General features: G+C 43.6%; 1 protein-coding gene across 13 annotated transcripts in view; it reads right to left on the bottom strand.

Annotated features, from left to right (window-relative positions):
- LOC129834229 (diacylglycerol kinase zeta-like) overlaps positions 1–21,697 on the bottom strand; it is a 134,853-nt gene that overhangs the window by 29,665 nt on the left and 83,491 nt on the right. For 8 of the 13 annotated variants that reach the window (XM_055898996.1, XM_055898997.1, XM_055899001.1 and 5 more), the window contains 20 exons: positions 21,466–21,528; positions 20,822–20,878; positions 18,295–18,363; positions 18,096–18,167; positions 15,532–15,648; positions 14,987–15,058; positions 14,070–14,165; positions 13,707–13,789; positions 13,385–13,445; positions 12,944–13,057; positions 12,121–12,261; positions 11,485–11,563; positions 11,077–11,132; positions 10,828–10,890; positions 10,396–10,469; positions 10,165–10,276; positions 9,817–10,016; positions 7,100–7,200; positions 2,745–2,824; positions 1,607–1,651 (listed from right to left, as the gene is read on the bottom strand). In XM_055898996.1, the coding sequence (XP_055754971.1) occupies positions 1,607–1,651; positions 2,745–2,824; positions 7,100–7,200; positions 9,817–10,016; positions 10,165–10,276; positions 10,396–10,469; positions 10,828–10,890; positions 11,077–11,132; positions 11,485–11,563; positions 12,121–12,261; positions 12,944–13,057; positions 13,385–13,445; positions 13,707–13,789; positions 14,070–14,165; positions 14,987–15,058; positions 15,532–15,648; positions 18,096–18,167; positions 18,295–18,363; positions 20,822–20,878; positions 21,466–21,528 (1,755 nt within the window). The remainder of the gene's footprint in view (positions 1–1,606; positions 1,652–2,744; positions 2,825–7,099; positions 7,201–9,816; positions 10,017–10,164; positions 10,277–10,395; positions 10,470–10,827; positions 10,891–11,076; positions 11,133–11,484; positions 11,564–12,120; positions 12,262–12,943; positions 13,058–13,384; positions 13,446–13,706; positions 13,790–14,069; positions 14,166–14,986; positions 15,059–15,531; positions 15,649–18,095; positions 18,168–18,294; positions 18,364–20,821; positions 20,879–21,465; positions 21,529–21,697) is intronic. The other 5 variants (XM_055898999.1, XM_055899000.1, XM_055898993.1 and 2 more) reach the window with 3 other exon arrangements.

Genomic DNA, 21,697 nt, shown 5'->3' with positions numbered 1-21,697 from the left:
TTAGAGGAAAATGGGCTGAGGCAAGCCACAAAAGGGCATTTGTCTATTCAATGTACAGACTGAAAGAGACCTGTTGGAATGTGACGACAACTACAGAAGTCATTTCTAGGGCCATGCCTTGGACAGGAAAACTCCAGGACCAAGTTATAGTTATAGGCTAAAACTAGGGCTGAGAGTTTTTCCTGTTCAGTTGAACTGTGGTCAAGAAAACCTACTACTGATTTCCCATCTAAAGGTAAACTTGACCAGTCCATCTAACTTCCAAGGGGAACCGGAGGATAGCAGTGTACAGAATGTTATGATACATGCACTCAGGAACTATGCTGAAAGATCATGCTTAGCTTTGAGCACAAATACTGGATACCACCTACAAGAAAAACACACACACACCCACACAAACAAACAAAGACAATTGTGTGCACAAGGTATCCAATCTAAGGAACACCAGACTTTTCATGGTCTCGAACAGGGAACCCAAAACATGCAACCACCAAACGAGACAGTATCAACTAGTCCACTAACTGGTCTAGGTCATAGTGCTCTCTTATATTCAGCAAAAGTATTACTAACTGCAATAACATAGCCAAAGCAACCATAACTTAAGCAGTTTCTTAAACATTGGATGCTTGCTGCATACAAAAATCACAGGCAAACATATTCCTGATTACAATGTCTCTCATGCACACAGAAAGGGAGAGAGAGTAAACACTCACAACACAAGTACAAACACATCAAAACATGCTTCAGGGCACCGAGGAACAAGGAGAAAATCTCTTCCCAGAGGGACAAATTTGGATTGGTTTGCATAGGGGAACAGGGCCACTACAGATAGAAAAGTACAGCCTCTATTATTCAGCTATTCCCATTACGCAGACGGTTTGGCTAAGCTGTGAATAGGGATCTAAAGGAGGGCCAGGGTTGCTGGGAGGAGTGTGTGGTTATCACCGGAGACGGGCAGTCTCAGCATCTACCCACAACCTCTCGCTCTCTGGGTAAGAGCATGTGGTGAAATCACTTTGTAAAAGTGATATTTGAATATTGATGCCACACACCATTGACCGATTGGACAGCTTATTTGTTTTTAAGCCAACAAGGACGTGAGCAGTATATTTGTGCTCTAGATGATTTTCTTGGGAGACAAAAATAAGCAATGGAAGAGCTGATCAAACACACAATTCCAAGTAAAACACCTAATGCAACCATGTGGCTGCAGTGCTGTCTTTGTGCCGTACGTGTCTGACGGTTATGCACAGGGAGGGACAGGTTTGACAAGTGTTTTCTTCGGACTTTAAGCCTACAGTACGCATCACGCACTCAAACAGTGTGTTCTCAGAGAAAACAACATGGTAATGATAAAAGGCCTCATCCTTGTTCTTGAATTAGATTATATTTGATGTTATTGTTTGCTCCGTCTGTTTGTTTCCGTCTGTGTTTGCTCCGTCTGTGAAAGTCGCTCCGGATAAGAGCGTCTGCTGAATGACTAAAATGTCCATGTAAAATGTCATCTGTGATCTAAAAGGTCGTTTTTAATTTAGGGGAATGTTTCCTTTTCAGACTTGTTCCTTTCCATGCCACAGACTCCCATGTCCTGTCTCGTTTTACCAACCTGGAGCACCAGTCGTTTGAAGGAGGGATGAATGGAGATGAAGTCCTGTGGAATAGCCCCAAAAACACTGTAATCCCGCAAATGGAGACTCTCCTTTCTGTCTAATGCCCCTACCCAAAATAAATCACCACATTGCGATAGGAAAATAAGCATCTCGTCTTGAAGCTACTATAATGACTGGTTTTGGATTGCAGAAAATGGGTTGAACGTAGTGGGAGAAACAACCCCCCCCCCCCCCCCCCTCAATTTATGCCATTTTGTTGTGTGCTATGAGTCCTACTTTATTATTTGGTGAACATATGTTTTTGAGAGTAACATATAATGAAAGTGGATGATTACACATATTACAGAAGCAATTACCATTCTGCAACAGTATTTTAGTCTTCAAGCCTCCATTAGTGGCAGACAAAACCTAAATTTAATTTCAGCCTTTTCTTACGACATGAGCTGATGAAAACAGCAACAAATGAGGGACAGCCGTTGAGTGATTGTGGTTAAAAATAAGGAGGAATATAATAATCAAATGATTGCAAAGAGGTGGTGCCGGTAATCGCCAACAAATTTCCTGCGCTATTTATTTCAATGGGTTTTGAGCCAAAAGGGACAGCAAGGTAGCTAGAGGGGCAAGGATGACATTTTCTGGCAGAATCGCAGTCTCCCCCATTCACAAACAACCACACATGCAATCCTTTCCCATCCTAAAGACAGTTTTGGTCTTGTCTGTCCAGATGAGCCACCGTAGACCAGCCTGCGAGTAATTGCTCTCGACATCAGCAAGTTCCTTCCTCCTCTTCTAACCTACTCTCTTCCTTCATCTCTTGCACGCTCACAACTTCATCAGAATTATTTTCCACATCCTCTTATGGCATTAGCTCAGTCCTACCCCCTTTAGTCTTCTTCTACTCTCTGCCTGTATTGTCCTCCATTACAGACATTTCTGAGTCCTCCCAGCTCCTTTGTATTTATGTTCTCTGCCTCTTATCTCCTCATCATGCTCTCCTGTCCCCCCATCGCTCAGTCGTCCCTGTCATTCATCAGCTTACCCCTCTCCTTTACCCAGGGTTCAATTTACCTCATCAACCCAGACTCTCTCCTCCCCCCCCCCCCCCCCCCCCACCCCACTTCCTTAATTTCTCACCTCTTGGAGCCTCTCGATGTGGGAGCGGCATGTTTCCAGGTCACTGTCTCCCGGGACAACGATAAGTCCCAGTGGGATAGCTGTGGGGAGAGATGAGAGACAACATGCTGTTAAACACTGCTGCAGGCGCCCAGGGATCGAGCCATGAAAAACCATTCTACAGCTAGGTCCACAGTTAGCTCATAGACACAACCTACAAGAGACAGACTAACGGATTGTGTCCATTTATCAACTCGAACCCAGAATGGTTTGGGGGAAGTTCCTTTTGTTGGCAATAGATCAAGGATATTTTAGACTTGGGCTTCCTGGATGCCTTGTGTTTCATAGAGTGCCACGCAAAGTTCAATGCACTTAGTGAACTCAAACCCCTTTGAAACGGCTGTCAAAGTAGGTGAAGTGTGTAAACCAAATAGCAATACAACACAATAACAGAGGAAGAATTCTCTAAATTTGATGTCTGCAAGAGGACAAACTGTCTGGTGACATGTTTGTGATTTGTTCCCATGCCCATTGATTTGTGCTAAACTAGAGACAGGCAATTAGGCCTAAAGTACAACTGGGCAGCAAGTGAGAGAGCAGATACGCTATGTATCAGTGAGTGCATCAAAACCACATTATGTGATCATGAATATCCGGGCTATTCACAGGGCCTTCTATTGCGGTCAGAACAGAAGTGAAAGACTCGTGGACCATCAGGCTGAAATTTGTGAATTGAAAAAGTGGCTCTTAGCAGCAAGTTTTACAGGCGGAAAGAGAGAAAAGCAGGCAGATTTCTCCACCGAGGAATGTGCTGTTGCCTAGCAACCCTGGAACAGTCTGTCTCCAATTCAATTCGGCTTCTTCCTCTCTCCCCCCCCCACCCTCTTTTGCTTTCCTCACTCTGCAACAGTGAGGTTGTCTAAGCTCTTTATAGGTGTCAGGCAACCGAGACAACTGCCTAACGTGGTAGCAGCCACGTGCTATATTTTGGTATCAGCGACGAGAGCATAGAGTATTAACCTCAGCTATGACTGCTAACATCATTTGTACCTCAAGATCCACGTGAAACATCGGGGGCCTAACTCGATTCAGTGTTAGCCAGAGAGAGTCTGAGTGTGATGTCCAGAATGAAGCTGAACTATGTGCAAATTGAATGACAGGATTGTTCACTTAAGCCTGTCAAAAACAGCCTTGGAATTCTCTTGTATGTCAGCAAGCATGAGGGTGCATTATGTACAAAGTACGTTATCGGACTACCGTATGACAGTTTAATATGGACATTGAATTTATTTCTAGGCTCAGTTAAAGTGTACTTCAGGTTTAAAAGCATATCTTCTTTTCGTTTAGTTGCATGTTCTGACATCTAGTGGTGGAAAACAAAGAATAAACTACTTTCAGCATTCCGTGAACCGAATGGTATGTACTGTTAGAAAACTGTTGGGACCGCCACCAATTATGCCTGAGCATCAAAACCTACTGGGAGATTTTCCATCCTGTATTATAATTGCTAGCCCCGTACCTCCATCCAGGAACTTTTGCGAGCTTACATTCCGTTTCACTACATGAATTCCACAGCGGCCATCGGGATGGTAATACGAGTCTATATAATTGCAAGAGTTCAGGAAGAACCGAATACATTCATCATACTTTCTTATTTCACATATTTCTTTGGAGATATCCAACAACAAGGTCGGTCCACAGCAGCTGGGTTTTGTGCCATTAGAGACAAAAAACAGCCCCAAACAGCGTCACTTGCATATCAGAGTTACATAACTTGGGGCCAGTTAATTGTTGCAGTTTTGTTTGAAGAGGATTATCATATACAACTTCAGTACCGCCTAACTTCCTGAACAACAGCCTTCAAAGGTCTAGTCCAAACAAATGCTGCCCACTTTTTTTTAAAGACAAAACAAACAAACTTTGTTTTAAGAAGGAAAGAACTAACTAACAGTCTGAGACACTGTCTGGAATAGTTAAGTTTGTGCATGAGGATGCGAATGTGAGAACAATTAAGAGTGGGGGGTCGCTCTAGCTGTGTTATGGAGGTGATTACTGCGTCGTCCTGGCACACAGGTACTGCAGGAGGCTGTAGAACACAGAACCACTGACAAGGCCCCTCTGGGGCCCCTGGGCATCCATTAGAGACAGTAATGGGTAGCTACCTCATTATCGCCTCACAGTTATACACTTGATATCTAGCCAAAGTCACATGCAGAGAGGCCCACACTGATAAACTCATAGCAATTGAGTGGCCTGACGGGGATGGGAGGAGGTGGACGGATAGCAAAACCTGGAGCCTCCCCCTCCAGGAGGAGCCAGGAAGTGAGAAAATGAAAGAGTTCCATCTCTGTGGGGTTTCTGCTAAGTACCATATAAATCAAAAGGGACTTCCTTTTCCTTTGTATTTAGCGAGGCTAGTTGATGGCGGCATCCTTAAAAGGGGCGATCAAGAGCCTGGTGTGTCTTTCCCAAATTAAATATATTTGTGCTAACCTACGTTTGACAGTGACAGAGTCTATGCAGTCGCTGTGTAGATTTAGAGTCCATTTCACAAACGAGAAGTGATATCAACACTCTTGCTGACAGTTCACCAAGGGGCGGATTGAGACTCAGGAAATGGATGCCTTTCCTACGCACGCCTTTCCTATGCACGCCTTTCCTACGCACTTCTCAGTAGTTGCTATTCAGACTTACTTTATGCAGGTGAGTAACTGCCTTTGCAGGCGTGGTTCCCTTGCGTGCGCTGAATACATTTCATTCAGCCGCTGAAAACCCTCCCACTTGCTGGCCAACAGATTTTCTCGTAGAGTTTTCCTTCAATAGGCTTTTCAGCACATCGATCTTAAGCCATCCCTTTAAATACGGTGTACCTTTAAGTTCTAATTTTGTCAGACTCACTAGAATATAAATATATGCATATTCATCTCTGTTTCAGCACCAATTGGTGGATTTAAAAATAAATCCGATTTTGTAGATTATTTAGGTTTAGGAAAGTATTTATGAATCAATAAAAACAGGAAAAAACAAGAGCCTTTACGCATGAAAGAAAGAAAATGGTGGTTTGATTAATTCTGAACATTGCCACATTTAGTTATTTAACCCATTGTGATGTTGGAAGATTAGTGTTTATAGAATTATAATAGGGAGAATAGTGTACAATAGTAGGATATACCCTGGTCTATTGCCCGCACTAACCATGGAACTGTGTGATGACAGCCAAGTATTGCACCATGTGTCGGGTTCAAACTATTCCGGCTTGGTCTGCGATCCGCTCCATAGCAATTTAATTAGCATACTTGTCTTCTTTTTTTTTTTACATGATCAAATGTTACTAATGATCCTCTGTAACAACCACATGGCTGTGACATGGTTTACAGAGGAAGCAAATGAAAGTAAATGAAACAACGTAAATAAATGGAATGATAATGTAGGCCATACCAACTGAAGGGAACTATTTGTCAGTTAAAATATGTGTGGTTATTAGGCCTACTGACGGTCGATACTGATAGTGGCTAATATTTAACATGATAAATAATAGGAAATAATTAAGACACTAGTGCGTGCCCATCCCTGCACGTTAAAAGGCAGTACAATTAAAATTCTGCATAATGTCACAGCATTTCATAAACTTTACTGTGGGAAAGTTGATGTGCTTCCATTTTCTGCCATATGACAGGATTCACATTTGTCTCCAGCGATTATAAGGTAAAAGAGTTCTAAAACAAATGTCATTTATATTTACAATTCCCTTATCCAAATGGATTACTCCTTTTTCTAGCTCTCATCAATTTGTCAATTACAGTGCATGGTGAATGGTATTATTTCTAGTGGGTAAAGGCTTTTTCCACTTGAAACCGGTAGAATTATTAGGAAATTAGATCAGAATATGCCGTATCTGTTGACACACCTCTGTCACACCTTAATTCATTCAATCTCCACCCCAAACAAATAGCAGGGGAATAGCGTGCTATTCTCATGCTTAAATTCAAGGTCAGAATACGCATAGAGAGAAAGGGAATTACGTTCCATTTATGCTCTTAACTTGGGTCGGAATCGGCCCCTAAAATGGCACAAGGACACATGTAGTATATCTTCAGGTAATAGCTTGTCAACTGGCTCAGGTCCCTTTTGTGCGAATGGCCAGGATTTAACTCTACAAAACTAGCCTGCCATTTTGAAATTCAACTTCACGGCAATAAAAACAACTAAAATGTGTAGACTACAGAGTTCTACATCACTGAAAACACCTCTGGCTTGCAGTAACATCCCTGCATGAAGCAGTACTTAAGGGCCTGCTGCATTCCTCCTTGAACAGGCTGGCCGACACCTGAAGGATGATGGAGTCACAGTGCATTAGATAGAGATGGAATACTCACAGGCTTCTTTGAGTTTCTCCTTGTCATAATGTAGGGCCTCATAGTCGTGCATGCTGATACGGTTCACCCGGATCCTTAACCTCTCCGGGAAGGGCTGCTGGCTGAGGATGACAACAGAAGAAGCATAGCCATTTGGGTATCATCTCTCAAAAATTTGAATTACACTGACCTAAAATATAAACCCAACAATTTCAAAGATTTTACTGAGTTATAGTTCATATAAGGAAATCAGTCAATTGAAATAAATTCATTAGGCCCTAATCTACGGATTTCACATGACTGAGAATACAGATATGCATCTGTTGTTCACAGATACCTTTATAAAAAAAAGTATGGGCATGGGTCAGAAAACCAGTCAGCATCTGGTGTGACCACCACTTGCCTCATGCAGTGCAACACATCTCCTTCGCATAAAATTGATCAGGCTGTTGATTGTGGCCTGTAGAACGTTGTCAGACTCCTCTTCAATGGCAGTGCAAAGTTGCTGGATATTGGCGGGAAATGGAACACGCTGTCGTACACGTCTATCCACAGCATGCTCGATGGGTGACATTTGTGTTGAGTATACAGGCCATGGAAGAACTGGGACCTTTTCAGCTTCCAAGAATTGTGCACAGACATGGGACCGTGCATTATCAGGATTCTAAAAGTTTGTGCGGCAATTATTTGGTTGTGGAAACCCACAGTTTCATCAGCTGTCCGGGTGGCTGGTCTCAGACGATACCGCAGATGAAGAAGCCGGATGTGGAGGTCCTGGGCTGGCGTGGTTACACATGGTCTGCGGTTGTGAGGCCAGTTGGACTTACTGCCAAATTCTCTAAAATCACATTGGAGGAGGCTTAAGGTAGAGAAATGAACATTAAATTATCTGGCAACAGCTCTGATGGACAGTCATGCCATCAGCATGCCAAATGCATGTTCCCTCAAAACTTGAGATATCTGTGGCATTGTGCTGTGTGACAAAACTGCACATTTTAGAGTGGCCTTATATTGCCCCCAGCACAAGGTGCACCTGTGTAATGATCATGCTGTTTAATCAGCTTCTTGATATACTACACCTGGATGGATTATCTTGGCAAAGGAGAAATGCTCACTAACAGGAATATAAACAAATGTGCGCACAAATGTGTGTATAGAGTATGGCACATTTCTGGGATCTATTTCAGCTCATGAAACATGGAACCAACAATTGACATGTTGTGTTTATAATTGTGTTCAGTGTACATATTTGTAGGAACTCTGAGTTTCAAAACAACCCAATCATGTCAAATTGACACACAAGAAAGATTATTCCATAACCTATGCTTGATTTCAGTACACTGTTATACTGTTACTTTCCATATTAATTTCTAACTTAGTAAACTATTTGGGAGTTGGAAACATCTCGGCTGAGAGATAAAAAAAAAATGAATATGGAAATAAATGAAGATATAAGTATAATGAAAGGCGGTCACCCGGGAAGAGCATTAACACAAGCTGATGACAGGGGATCGATCTCCAACCACAACACTCTGACAACCTGGGCTCACATGCACAGCAGCCTGACAGAAGTGTTCAACGCTGCTTTCCCCCCTTTCCGTTTGTCATCGTGATGGCTTCTAGGATGATTATATATTCATGGAAACAGTTGTGATCTGTGACGAAGGTGACCTGTTCGCAGTGTGCGGGAGATCCAAAAACAATGTTGCGACTATAGCTTACCATTCTGTTCCGAGGACAATAGACACCTGACAACAACACAAGTCGTATACGTTTCTTACTGCAGTATGTTGCAAAACAGTTGGGAGGACAACATCCAATGTCGGTGTATGATCTCAAACAATGTAATCAGTGTAGAAGTGAATACAGCTGGATTGTCTGTTTGAATTCCAGGCTCATTTGCATCTTATCATTCTTACTTTCTGTCCAAATGCCTGGTGTTTTGCTTCACAGAAGGTCGGGCCATTCTAACCAACTTTGCAAAAAGGAAGACCGGTATCATGAATAAGGTTTGGATGTGCACGTGTTTAATCTCAGCTAAAACAGGCTTCTGTAAACACAATCATTGAATTAGCCCCCCCCCCCCCGGACATTTCAATCCTGTAGACGGAGGACTCATAATTCTCCTCCGTCAGCAAGTCAACACATTGTCGCGGGACTCACATCAGAATCAGCGAAGTATGAAATTAGCAAAAAACCTTACAACAGGTTTGACAAAAAGGTAACGCAATTACCATGAAAATAAATAGGGCTGTTCATTCTGATAATACATCCGATTTTCAGCCTGTAGACAGACAGACTGATATGACGAAGACTACTGATGGAGAGAAAAGGAAGATGGTAGCAAAGCCATGTTGACTTTGATGAATGTTTTTTGTGTGTCTGTTTGTTTCCCCTCGTCGGCTTAGATTATTTTACATGCACAAGTCTTTGTCAGCGCTTCAGCCACCCTTGCAAATGAATCCCGAAGGCTAGCGTCGAGGAAACCTGCGTGCCACACCCGCGTGCCACTTAAAAATCACACAGCAAGAAATTGAAGAGCGACCTTCGGCTCGGTCGAGGACACGAAGTCATGACTTGTGGAATGCATTACAATAACTTCCAACTCCACAAGCACCGTTGTGACAACAGAGGCAACTTGCCGACAGCGCAAAAGACTAAACAAAGTACACTATAGAAAGTCTCCATAGCGGATTGATGTTCAGGATTCTGACTGGACCCTGGACTGTATTACTCACTCGTTGAGCAGCGGTATAGATGTCCTCCTCTTGGCCTTCTGCACCATGTTGGCTTGGTTCCTCAGGGAGATCCGGATGGTGGAGGGGGCTAGCTTGCACGGCTCCCCATCTACCTGCATGGGGATGGACTTGTAGGTGGTGAGGGTCACCTCTCTGCACTGGTTCAGCCGCTCACCGTGACCTCCGACCTGCAGCGTGGCCTATAGCACCAGGGAGGAAGAGACGATCATCCATCAGAGCAAGGTCACGACTAGGACAAATGTAAAGAAACGGACTCATCCATTTCATTAAATCTACTAACTTTTCTTGTTCTAACACACAGACAAATTCAGGTTGATAGGTGAATACCAGAGAGGTCATGGTGAAGCCGATAACTTCAATGCAGCCGTCGTCGTGCCGTTGTGGCTCAAAGTCATGGTGCTCGCTTGGGTTGCCCCATGGCATGGTACCAGCACAGTATCTAGTACACACATACACACATGGTTAAGTGCCTAACTTAGCCTACAGCCTCCGTTACAACAGTGACACAATTGTAACATGTCATATATATAACCCATTTTCCCCATTGAGGCTGCTAACCTGGGAATGTTGAGGAACACCAGGCACTGCAGCTTCAGATCCTGGACCTTTGAGGTGAGGTCGGTGCCGTCGCACTAACGAGAGGAGACCGACAGACAGACGTCTCCATTACTGTACACATACACACTCAGATCATTCCCGGAAGAGTTCTCACATGGCCTATAAAATGTACCCTTTGAAAGGTGCCACATTCTGACTGTGAAGAACACATCTGTCTGTCTAATGAGATGTGATCCTTACAACCTACCTACTATAAGCTCAGAATGGAGCCTAGGCTCACAAACTCGATTTTCTATTTCTGCACCAACTATTTTTACTATGAAGTTGGAAATTCCTGTTAACGGATTTAGATTTGAACTTGAACCCGTTGTGGAATGACGTCACACAATCTGAGCTGCAGCCAAGGTCCATGTAATGGTCAGTTGAACTCACCACGACCTTGATGTGTTTGGCTAGGTCTTTGGAGCTGCCCATGAGGAAGTCCGAGAAGGCCGTCTGGTTAGAAGGAACACGAGAGAATCAAACTTGTAGATCATCAATAGAAAACATTGACACAACTAAAGCTATGGCCACAAATAAAACAATTACTATCACTACTAAATGGTAAAAGTGATGATAATGGTGAGAAAATAGGAATGTATTTGTTATTTTCTCCTGTTCAGGAAACACAACTGTACCCACCCCTGCATAAAACATCTTGTTCCGAAAGCGGCTGTTGAATTTCTCCGGGTTGGCCTCTGAGGAGCGTCGGTTATAGAAGGCATGATAAGTTGTGAGTAATTATGACACTATATATCTATAGTAATGGCTCTGCTTGGGCTAGTTTTCATCACTCTAAACTCCTAAAAAAAACTCCAGGAACATTATTATTTTCTGTGAAATAATCTCTCCTGTCTTATATGTAATGTGGTTGAAGAACTTAGTTAAATATGACTGTACTGCGCAGCAGAGCACGCACAAATGGTACAGTAGATACACACAGCATCATTTGTTACTGTCGATGTGAGCCGTCTATGGATAGCACAGATTTATCCCCAACAATGGCATTACATGGGTAGTCAACGTTAAGAGATCGATCGAAAATACAACCTCGAGACTCGTGGAATTCTAGTGTCACGTGGGCGTCGAAGCCGAGGCTGAAGTAGTTGTTGAAGACGTCGAGGGGGAGCTGCGGAAAAGAAAACCCGTACAAAAATGTGTTAATCCCAGACGCGATATCACCAAAACAGCCAAAATCACAATGTCAAATGTTGACATTTCAACACTTAACCGGAGTATACTGAGCCCAACTCCATCCTCAGTCCTACGGTTTTCAGTGACCCCAAACTACCCTCACTGCCATAAACATAAAATAAAAAAATTATACATAATGTTTGAGGTCATAGAGCAACATTGTGCATCTTTCTAGTTGATAAACTCTCTCAACTTTTAGAACTAACTACCCATTACATAATGGAAAGGTCACTGAGGTATTTTGGTGTGTGGCCAGCCATGACCCTGTTCACAATAAACTAATTATATTGTGACATTGTAGAGAGGTTAGTTCTCTGGGGGTCGATGAACTCATCACAATCAAGACCTGATTTACGATGTTATTACAAACACACCCTCTGATAGGTAAAAGCGCTAGCACTAAGTTCAAACCCATCCACACACACCACACCATCATACGTTGACAGTCCATGTCTACAGTACAGGATCTGGGATGAGAGGGGGTTTGTTCACCTTGTCTGTCTGCTGCTCATCCCTCTCCTCTGCACCAGCATCCTGGTTGGGCTCCACTATTAGATTCCACCGGTCGAGCTGGACCACGTTCCCATCCTCTACATGAGACAGGATCTTAGACACCGGCTCATCTGTGTAACCCTGGAGAGGGGAGGAATAGAGAAGGAAAACACCAAGAGCATTAAACACAGTGCATTGTAGAAAGCAGCTAGTTCCTCCTGAGATATCGAAATTCTTCAAGACATTTTTCAAGAAATAACTATTGTCATGATTCTGGTGCCCTCTACAGAGTTAACTGTGCACCTACATTGTCCAACAACTATGGAAAACCACAACTTTGAGAGGTATACACCGAGTGTACAAAACATTAGGAACACCGGCTCTTTCCATTGACCAGGTGAATCCAGGTGAAAGCTATGCTCCCTTATTGGTGTAACTTGTTAAATCCACTTCAAAATCAGTGTAGATGAAGGGAAGGAGACAGGTTAATGAAGGATTTTTAAGCAGAGACAATTGAGACATGGGTTGTGTATGTGTGCCATTCAGAGGGCACATATAGACAGGTTTGAGTGCTGCTGATTTTTGTTTTTTTTACGCTCAACAGTTTCCGGTGTGTATCAAGAATGGTTCACCACCCAAAGGACATCCAGCCAACTTGACACAACTGTGGGAAGCATTGAAGTGAACATGAGTCCATGCCCTGAGGTATTGATGTTGTTCTCGAGGGTAAAAAGAGGGGGGGGGGCTGCTAACTCAATATTAAAAAAGTGTTCCTAATGTACATTCTGTGTACATGTTGTCCAGATATGGTTGAGATACTCACACCCCCCCAGTTGAGGGTCCTGGCCAGGTCGTTGCCTGTCCCCAGAGGCAGGATGGCTACTGCAGGCTGGGGGTTCAGCTGGAGCTGGTCCAGAGCAGACAGGATCCAACCCACCTACACACACACACCATACAACAGACATATTATCAAAAACATCATGTGATGTGCCCTTCAACAACATCTCCAACATTGTTATTATCCTTGCTTAAGGAATAAATGTTTGGACAGCTTAACAAACTGCACCTGCAGCATAGTGTGTGTTGCTGTTCAATCACTTAGATAACCATCAAAGTTCAGGGCTCAGATCACTAAAATGCCTTTAAGGGAAAACACCAGACACTGTGTGCTGTTATTTGAATGATCACAAAGTAAAGTTTGCTGCGAAAATAGTTCAGGAATGTCTGTGTATTGCTTAAAAAGATTGCTGTTGTTTCTAGTCACCGTGCCATCCCCTCCGCATGCCAGTATCCTCAGGTTATGCACCTTACGGTACATTTCTAACCTTGGAGAGACAGAGCAAGAGGCAAAATCAACTTCTGGTTTTCTGTCACAGTCAGTCCACAGTAACAAGCCTGTTAATGAAGGTCTCCCACACTCAGTTAAAATCGGCAGCATTCACAGTGAAGGGGAGTCCTACACCGCAAATGGCTCCTGGGCAGACAGAATAATAGCATAGTGTATCCATAGGAAGAACAAAAAATAATAGCAAAATAATACTCTGCACTAGCACAATGTTTGCACCTGCTATTTTTGAGAAACTTACCCATCCTTGGGTCCTCCCAGACTCAGGTCAAATACTTGGCGAGGGTTCAGGTACCACATGAACGACTGGATAATCTTGGCTCCCTGAAAATGAGTAGGAGTACAATTACTACCAGTTCATCATCATCATCATCGTAATAAAGAAGTATTTAATTAACTGACTAGTATATGATTGAGTGATCCAGACAAATGCGTGAGGTATGAGATGCCCTGACTGGACTGCTGAAAGAATTCTTTAAGACGCAGACAGTGTTTCATCTCACAGACGGCTTACAGACCAGTCAGGATTACACCTGTGACTGGTGTTGGCCTCGGCCCACCGGGCCTGCACTGACAGCTCCAGCACAGACAGCACGGCTCTCACCTGATTCCCCCCACTCTTCGGGTTGACAAACACCAACAGCGGCTTCATGAGCTGAGAGGGAATGGGTCTAACTATGAAGGGCTTCCAGCGCGCCTCCTGCACAAAGAGGAAGGGAGAGGGCAGAGGAAATAAAGGGATGCATTTAGAGACGTGAAAGATGAGAGCCTGATGTACAGTGTTGGTTTCCTAAGGGAAGAACACTAAGCTCTTGCTGCTTTTACTGATGTTTTGTTATAAACTATCGCGTCAGACTCGTGTAACATTATGCCAAATTAACTCACTAAATTGAAAATGCCATAGAGCTGACGCTGCGTGGATACTTCCTACTCTCTATGAGACATAGCAAGCCAAAGAGTATACAGTTGTCTAACACTGTGCATAGTTGAATTGATCAATACGGTCTCCAGAACTGTGGCTTTGGGGTGATCTGGGGAGTTGGGGTGGGATGGTACCTGGGACGGGTTCCGTCTGAGGCGTTTTAGAGCGCCTTGTCTTTGGAGGGCTGGCTAACCAACGCAAGGCCAGACAAGAGAGAGAATTATTTCTGTACATGCACTTGTCATGTAAATGCATTAAAGCCATGGTATTCGACACTGGATGTCGCCAGGAAGTATGTATTGACAAGCACATCCTATGTCCCTGGCTGGGTTGTGTCAGCAGGGATTTGATAAGGGCCAAGACTGTCTACGTCGATAATACCTTGTCATTAGTTTGACATTGCCCTTCTAGCTACCATTCCATAAGTATGGACTTTATGTATAATATTTAAATGTAAAACCAATTGAACAGTTCACAACAGATGCAGTATAATGGAAATGATGCCCCTCAGGCTAATCAGCAAAGGACATTTTAGTTACGTACGTCTCCTCACATTACAAACGGTAGGAAACGCCATTTGCAATGGATGATGAACTCACCTCCACTCCCTTTTTGCTGGACTTGCGCTTAAACGAGGTCCGTTTTTTCTTTTTGCTCGACTTTAGCGAGGTCTGAAAGAATAACACATGAGGACTAAATGTCACGTTGGTATTCCATTTATATAAGGAACAGCATTTGATCAACTGTAAATAATACACTGTAATTTATCAGAACTGTTGAATGCTCAAACTAATGGATGACTGCCACCCTCTGTTGGCCACGCAGTGCAATGGCACCACAAAGTATTTGGGGAAGCATACCATTGCATGTTGTAAACTCGAAAGTGAAAGTGTATTGTGTGATGTGTATTTTGTGACTGTGGGGGCGGCAGGTAGCGTAGCGGTTAGAGTGCTGGTTCAAATACCTGAGCCAACAAGGTGAAAAATCTCTGTGACCTTGAGCAAGGCAAGTAACCTTAATTTGCTCTGGAGGCACCATACTACTACGGCCGACACCGTAAAACAACATTTCACTGTACCTATCCAGTGCATGTGACAATATACATCTATTTTTTTTTTGTGTTATCGAATTTTAAAAAATATACCTGAGGTCTGCGAACCCGGAGGATCCAGGTAGGGGGTATGATGACAGAGGCATGAGCACCCAGGGAGCAGGACTCCTCGATCTGCTGCAGCATGAAGCAGGACACCTTGTTGTGATACTAGAGTAGGGAAAGGGACAGAGGAAAGGACGCCAGCAGTGAGCACAACACACACATCATTCATTTAAAACACTCAACACAGACCCTCACACAACTGTCTCACATAAACATACCCTTTACAGAGGGTGAATACCGCTACTGTACACACACAATACATCAGTGATCACACACATCCATATTCACTGGAAGTGTTTTCATTCAACACAGACACTCACACAAATGTCTCACATAAGCATAAAGCATACAGACACACGTCATTATCATCCATAGTTTGAGGTACAGCAGCACTAAGACCACACAGAGGTAGGCATCAGACATCATTTTATCACTCTTTTGTTGCTGAGAAAAACCAAATGCAGATGAGCCTCGTGATTTACATATATTCCCTGAAAAGAGTATATACAGTTGAAGTCGGAAGTTTACATACTCCTTAGCCAAATACATTTAACTCAGTTTTTCACAATTCCTGACATTTAATCCTAGTAAAAATTCCCTGTCTTTGGTCAGTTAGGATCACCACTTTATTTTAAGAATGTGAAATGTCAGAATAATAGTGGAGAGAATGATTAATGTCAGCTTTTATTTATTTCATCACATTCCCAGTGGGTCAGAAGTTTACATACACGCAATTAGTATTTGGTAGCATTGCCTTAAAATTGTTTAACTTGGGTCAAACGTTTCAGGTAGCTTTCCACAAGCTTCCCACAATAAGTTGGGTGAATTTTGGCCCATTCCTCTTGACAGAGCTGGTGTAACTGAGTCAGGTTTGTAGGCCTCCTTGCTCGCACACGTTTTTTCAGTTCTGCCCACAAATGTTCTATAGGCTTGAGGTCAGGGCTTTGTGATGGCCACTCCAATACCTTGACTTTGTTGTCCTTGAGCCTTTTTGCCACAACTTTGGAAGTATGCTTGAGGTCATTGGCCATTTGGAAGACCCATTTGCGACCAAGCTTTAACTTCCTGAGTAATGTCTTGAGATGTTTCTTCAATATATCCACATACATTTACCTCCTCATGATGCCATCTATTTTGTGAAGTGCACCAGTCCCTCCTGCAGCAAAGCACCCCCACAACATGATGCTGCCACCCCTGTGCTTCACGGTGTTCTACGGCTTGCAAGCCTCCCCCTTTTTCCTCCAAACATAATGATGGTCATTATGGTCAAACAGTTCCATTTTTATTTCATCAGACCAGAGGACATTTCTACAAAAAGTACAATCTTTGTCCCCATGTGCAGTTGAAAACCGTAGTCTGGATTTTTTAATGGCGGTTTGGAGCAGTGGCTTCTTCCTTGCTGAGCGGCCTTTCAGGTTATCTCGATATAGGACTCGTTTTACTGTGGATATAGATACTTTTGTACCTGTTTCCTCCAGCATCTTCACAAGGTACTTTGCTATTTTTCTGGGATTGATTTGCACTTTTCGCACCAAAGTACGTTCATCTCTAGGAGTCTGAATGCGTGTCCTTCCTGAGCGGTATGACGGCTGCGTGGTCCCATGGTGTTTATACTTGCGTACTATTGTTTGTACAGATGAGCGTGGTACCTTCAGGCATTTGGAAATTGCTCCCAAGGATGAAACAGACTTGTGAAGGTCTACCATTTTTTTCTGAGGTCTTGGCTGATTTCTTTTGATTTTTCCCATGATGTCAAGAAAAGAGGCACTGAGTTTGAATATAGGCCTTGAAATACATCCACAGGTACACATCCAATTGACTCAAATTATGTCAATTATCTTATCAGAAGCTTCTACAGCCATGACATGATGTTCTGGAATTTTCCAAGCTGTTAAAAGGCACAGTCAACTTAGTGTATTTAAACTTCTGACCCACTGGAATTGCGATACAGTGAATTATAAGTGAAATAATCTGTCTGTAAACAATTGTTGGGAAAATTACTTGTGTCATGCACAAAAGTAGATGTCCCAACCGACTTGCCAAAACTATAGTTTCTTAACAGAGTGGTTGAAAAACTAGTTTTAATGACTCCAACCTAAGTGTATGTAAACTTCCGACTTCAACTGTATATTAACAGTATTGCACTTTTCATGTAGCCTAATTTTGTCCAGCTAATATTAGTAGTAGATTTTAAATCGGTTTCTCAGTTAAAGACCAAATTTACAATAGACCAATTTACAAACATAACATCAATCATATATAATTATCAAATAGAGCCCCACAGTGGAGGTGTCATAATACCCATAAAACCTAGCGGTCAAACAGAAAAATGGTACCAATCATTTTCCCACCAGTCATTTTCCCCATAGGGGATTTTAGAAACACTTAAAATAAGGGCTGTGTTTCGTGTAGGCTTACCCTGGCGTGAAGTTTGGATAAACATGCAAATCTCTCTCAGACAAGGTGACATTGCTGCAGGATTATGTAGCTGCGACAATACTGGTCAAATTAAGATCCTACATCTGTACAGTACAATCAACCTTCCAACTTACTGCCTGTTTACACCATGAACAGCTGATGGCCACAATCTCTTTGCTATGAAAGGCAAACTTCTGCTGGAAACCCTGTAGAGAAATTAATCAGATGTAAGAGGTAATGTACCCTCAAGAAGAACATGTTTCATCAGATCATTAATCTGAATTAATCCTGCAATATAGGACAGAAATTAATTGATATTATAACCATGCTCACCTTCCCGCACTGGCGACACTTCCCATCCTGGCGCCTCCGGTGGACCCAATGGTGCCGCACTACGGTGGGCTGGAAAACCGACGTTCATAAACACATTAATCAACCCACTCACAAATTCGCAATTTCAAATACCGTGGATTTCCAATTTTTAGTACATGTAGACAATGGTGAGTGAGATCAAGGAAAGCTTGTGTTGAGTTTATCATTAGCAATGTCAGAGGTTTGGCCAGACACAGTGAACATTATTGTGTATAGGACCCATTATAAACCCAGTTCTGTGGTAATAATGACTAAGTGTGGTATGCTAACAGAACAGGGCTTTGGGCAGCTGAACAGAAATGGAAGAAAAGTAAACTTCTGGAATACCTATCATCCTTCCACTTCCTCCTCTCTACTTTCTCTTCCTTTGTATCCACTGCTAAAGCCGCTTCCTATCACTCTAAATTTCAAGCTTCCACCTCCAAACCTGGGAAACTCATCTCCACTTTCTCTTCCCTCCTTAATCCTCCACCTCTCTCCTCACTCTCTGCGGATGACTTTGCAAAAAAGTTTGACGACAGCCGTTCCTCTTTCACTCAGCCTACTGAGTCCACTGGTCGCACACACAGAACTACCATATGCCTTAATCTCCTTCTCCCCGCTCTCTCCAGATGGAATCCTGCGACGAGTGAGGTCCGGCCGGCCGCCCGACAACATCCCCGCCTCCCTTCTCCAGATAATTTTTGGAGACATTCTCCCATTTTTCACAGAACTAACTTCTTTACCCTAACCAGTCAGGCTTCAAGGCAGCTCACTCAACTGAGACCGCTTTCCTCTGTGTCACAGAGGCTCTCCGCTCTGACTAAGCTGTCTCTCTCTCCTTTGTTCTCCTCCTCTTAGATCTATCCACTGCCTTCGGCACCGTGAACCATCAGCTCCTCCTCGCCACCCTCTTAGGGTTGGGCATCTCAGGCTCTGCACCCTCCTGGATTGCATCCTACCTGGCAGGTCACTCCTACCAAGTGGCATGAAGAGGATCTGTGTCTGCACCACGTGATCTCACTACTGGTGTCCCCCAGGGCTCGGTTCTAGGCCCTCTCCTCTTTTCTCTTTACACAAAGTCACTCGGCGCCGTCATATCCTCACATGGTCTCTCCTATCATTGCTATGTGGATGACACTCAACTTCTCTTCTCCCCATTCTGACACCAAGGTGGTGACACGCATCTCTGCATGCCTGTCAGACTTCTCAGCTTGGATGTCGACCCACCACCTCAAGCTCAACCTTGACAAAATGGCTCTTCCTCCACGGGAAGGCCTGTTCACTTCAAGGCCTCTCCATCACAGTTGACAACTCCATGGTGTCCCCTTCCCAGAGTGCAAAGAACCTTGGAGTGACCCTGGACAACACCCTGTCGTTCTCTGAAAACATCAAAGCAGTGACTCGCTCCTGCAGTTTTATGCTCTACAAAATCCGCAGAGTAGAACATTTCTTCACACAGGAAGCAGCGCATGTCCTAATTGAGGCACTTGTCATCTCCTGTCTAGACTACTGCAACTCTGTTGGTTGGGCACCCCGCATTGCCATCAAACTCCTGTAACCTATCCAGAATGCAGCAGCCCGCCTGGTGTTCAACCTTCCTAAGTTCTCCCATGTCACCCTGCTCCTCCGCACACTCCACTGGCTTCCAGTCGAAGCTCGCATCAACTTCAACACCCTGGTGCCTGCCTACGGACCAGCAAGGGGAACTGCACCTCTTTATCTTCAGACTATGTTCAAACCCTACATACCAACCTGAGCACTCCGATCTGCCACCTCTGGTCTCTTGGCCCTACCACCACTACGGGAGGGCAGCTCAGCCCAGTCAGAGGTATGGTGCCTCCGACACACCCCACCCCTCAAAAAACACACAACCCCCCCCCCCAAAAAAACACTTCTCGTCCCACCAGCACTGACTTTGCTGATGAATAGTTTGTTGAGGGAAAATGTACTTGATACGATGGTGATACGTTGTCTCAAATAGCCATCTTAAGATGAATATAGGTCGTTCTGGATAAGAGTGTCTGCAAAATTACTACAATTTTAAAATGCGAATATATGATGAGGGGATTTTAACTTGGACACCCAAAGCTAGCTCTGGAGGACTATAGGACTTGGGGGTTACCCAGTCTTTAAAATCATTCAACTAGTCAGGCATTACTTTCCTACTGCCCCCATAACTGTGGCTTTTGGTTGGGGTGATCTGGGAAGTTCGGGTGGGATGGTACCTGGGAATGGCTCAGGAAAGGGGTGGCCATGCAGTTAGCCATCCGCCTGAGGCACTTTAGAGCACCTTGTCTTTGGAGGACTGGCTAAGGTCAAAGGTCAAGAGAGTAGGTCAAAGGGCAAAAGAGAAGCAGGGACAGGAGAGGGAGGGGTTACAGAGGAGACAGACACGTAGAATGACAAGACAAAGGCAAAGGAAGATGAAAAATGTGTGAAAATAAAGTATGAGCATGAGTATCATGAACATGCTGATAAAATGGGAAAAAAATGTATTGGCACTTACCTCTCGTATATTCCTAGACCCCGATTCCCTGAATGACGGTTTACACCTGAAGTTTATCTACATGGTAGAGAAAACAAATTGTTTCAAGCCTTGATTTATTTTGTTTGTTGTTGTTTCCAATATGGTGTTAGACAAACCCCTGCACCAAAATAGAATGCTGAATCAGTAATCCAAAATGGCCAACAGGAGAGGTATAAGGTTAAAGTGAACATGCTGAAGTTCTTGTTCACCTAGAAGTCGTTACTGAAAAGGGAAACCCGTGGCGCAATATGTGTTACTATGTCAGTGTTACAACCAGCTCTTCACCTTTACCTCCACCATAACAGCACCAGATAAAGTATAAACAATAGATATAAACTAACCCTCAGATTAGCAGAGTTATGGGAACAAGTTAGACATTTTGGAAAAAGGGAGATTCAGCAACTAAAAATCTCTAGGAATGAGCGACCGAATCTATTCGACTGCCAATCAAAGCAGCCCAATTTGGAAAACCACTGATTATCCAGAGAATGACCCAATCAGAGTGCAGCATTGGAGGGCAAGGTCAACGGGTCAGGTAGCGTAGTGAGATAGGGTTAGAGAAGGAGTATGGTCTAGCACTAGTTATATCCCATAGCAGCCTGAGAGAGGTCAGAGTGTCTCACTCTAAAGGCGGGGTCTTCGATAAGCAGGCTGGCTTCATAGGGCATAGCCTCGGTGTCGAATAACTGGAGAGGAGCAGGGTGGGTTAGGTTGGCACGGCTACCATTTCAATCTCGTCTTACCTGATGCGATGGAAACATTTTGTCTCCTTGAGACAACATCTGAAAAGGCTGATATTACGGTATTTTTTTCGGGATTCAACATTTGCAACTCATTTTGTCAACTAATTTCCAC

The sequence above is a fragment of the Salvelinus fontinalis genome, chromosome 35 (genome assembly GCF_029448725.1).
Source record: "Salvelinus fontinalis isolate EN_2023a chromosome 35, ASM2944872v1, whole genome shotgun sequence".
NCBI classification, from domain to species: domain Eukaryota; kingdom Metazoa; phylum Chordata; class Actinopteri; order Salmoniformes; family Salmonidae; genus Salvelinus; species Salvelinus fontinalis.
This window is presented reverse-complemented; position numbering and strand designations above follow the sequence as displayed.